At 29.2% G+C, this 1,683-nt stretch overlaps 1 protein-coding gene across 1 annotated transcript in view; it reads left to right on the top strand.

Annotated features, from left to right (window-relative positions):
* LOC107630959 (probable mannitol dehydrogenase 1) overlaps positions 952-1,683 on the top strand; it is a 3,361-nt gene continuing 2,629 nt past the window's right edge. Inside the window, exons 1-2 of the mRNA XM_016334258.2 lie at positions 952-1,111; positions 1,234-1,347. Coding sequence (XP_016189744.1) covers positions 1,035-1,111; positions 1,234-1,347 — 191 coding nt within the window. The 5' untranslated portion in view covers positions 952-1,034. The remainder of the gene's footprint in view (positions 1,112-1,233; positions 1,348-1,683) is intronic.

A 1,683-nucleotide genomic window follows, 5' to 3' on the forward strand; every position in this document is an offset into this window, starting at 1 on the left:
AAATTTTTTCTCTCATAATCTATAATGTCAGGATAAAGTCAATATAATTTTAAAATATTTATTTTTCCCGTAATGTTATTACTTATTACGGACAAAAAACTCTAGTTGAATTACTAAAATTGGATCTTGGATCGATCATTAAAAGTGATAATAAAAAATAATAAAATTGGATGATTCTCTAGTTTTTTTTTATTCTTTTTTAAATTAATTTCTGTACGTCGGTATGTTGAATTACTGAACCAATACCAAAAAGAAATATGGAACCTGAAATTTTTTCTCTCATAATCTATAATGTCAGGATAAAGTCAATATAATTTTAAAATATTTATTTTTCCCGTAATGTTATTACTTATTACGGACAAAAAACTCTAGTTGAATTACTGAACTAAAAAATTGGATCGATCATTAAAAGTGATAATAAAAAATAATAAAATTGGATGATTCTCTAGTTTTTTTTTATTCTTTTTTAAATTAATTTCTGTACGTCGGTATGTTGAATTACTGAACCAATACCAAAAAGAAAAAAGAATTATGGAACCTCATATATTATTTAAAAAAATCATTAATCGTATCATTTAATATTATTGAAGGATTCATTTAATTAAATGTAATAAAAAAGAAGAAGAATTCATTTAATTCGACGGGTGAGGATAAATAAAAGACAGATCGGCACCGGTAGTGATATTTATTGCTGTATTTGACTACTCCTTCACTTTGATATTCTACCTTTTCTATTTCAATATTTACCTATTACTTTTGAGAAATTCTTACATGGATTCGTTCGCACAGATCACGTGAAAAGTTAGTAGAGTTATATGTGCATTTTTTTTTATTAGAAAACGAATTATAATCAATGGTAGAAAAAAAAATTGCATAAAAAATTAATTATTAAATTAATTATTTATTTATGATGTAAGAATTGTATTTGTGAAGAACTTAAAAAAATGGAGTAGCATGTGAGATAGGATGAATATGGGTTATAAATAGTGGGCGGCATTGTGGCAAGGAAGCTTCGCATCAGAATCGAATGAAAAATGGGCTCATCAAATGCCTTTGGCTGGGCTGCAACAGATACCTCTGGTCAGCTCTCTCCCTTCCATTTCTCAAGAAGGTATCTTCTTCTTCTTCTTCTTCTTCTTCTTCTTCTTCTTCTTCTTCTTCTTCTTCTTCTTCTTGTTGTTGTATAGTTGTATATGTCTCACTACTTAATTACTATTACTATTATGTTTGCAGGGAAAACGAAGCTGATGACGTCACTCTCAAAATCCTCTTCTGCGGGGTTTGCCATTCCGATCTGCACACAATCAAGAACGACTGGGGTTTCACTACTTACCCCGTTGTCCCTGGGTTCGTTCTTTTCTTCCTCTTTTTCATTTTCCAATATACTCTCAAACTTCCAACTCTTTCTCTACCTATCTTACTCCTCCACTCTTTCTCTCTCTTTAATTTTTTCATGCTTAATCCCACCAATCACCAACCGTTCTTTTCTTTCCTGGCTTCAATCTTTTTTAAAAACTGCAGATGATCAATATTATATAAAATATAGATATAAATAAGAGTAAAAAATGCTTACGAATGCTGCCCCAAAAAGATCCTCTCTATTTGTCACCTAAAATTCAACAAAAATAAAAAATTTATCTTTTATAAACGATAACTAATTTTTGTATCTTACAAAATATATGC

Source organism: Arachis ipaensis, chromosome B03 (assembly GCF_000816755.2).
Source record: "Arachis ipaensis cultivar K30076 chromosome B03, Araip1.1, whole genome shotgun sequence".
NCBI classification, from domain to species: Eukaryota; Viridiplantae; Streptophyta; class Magnoliopsida; order Fabales; family Fabaceae; genus Arachis; species Arachis ipaensis.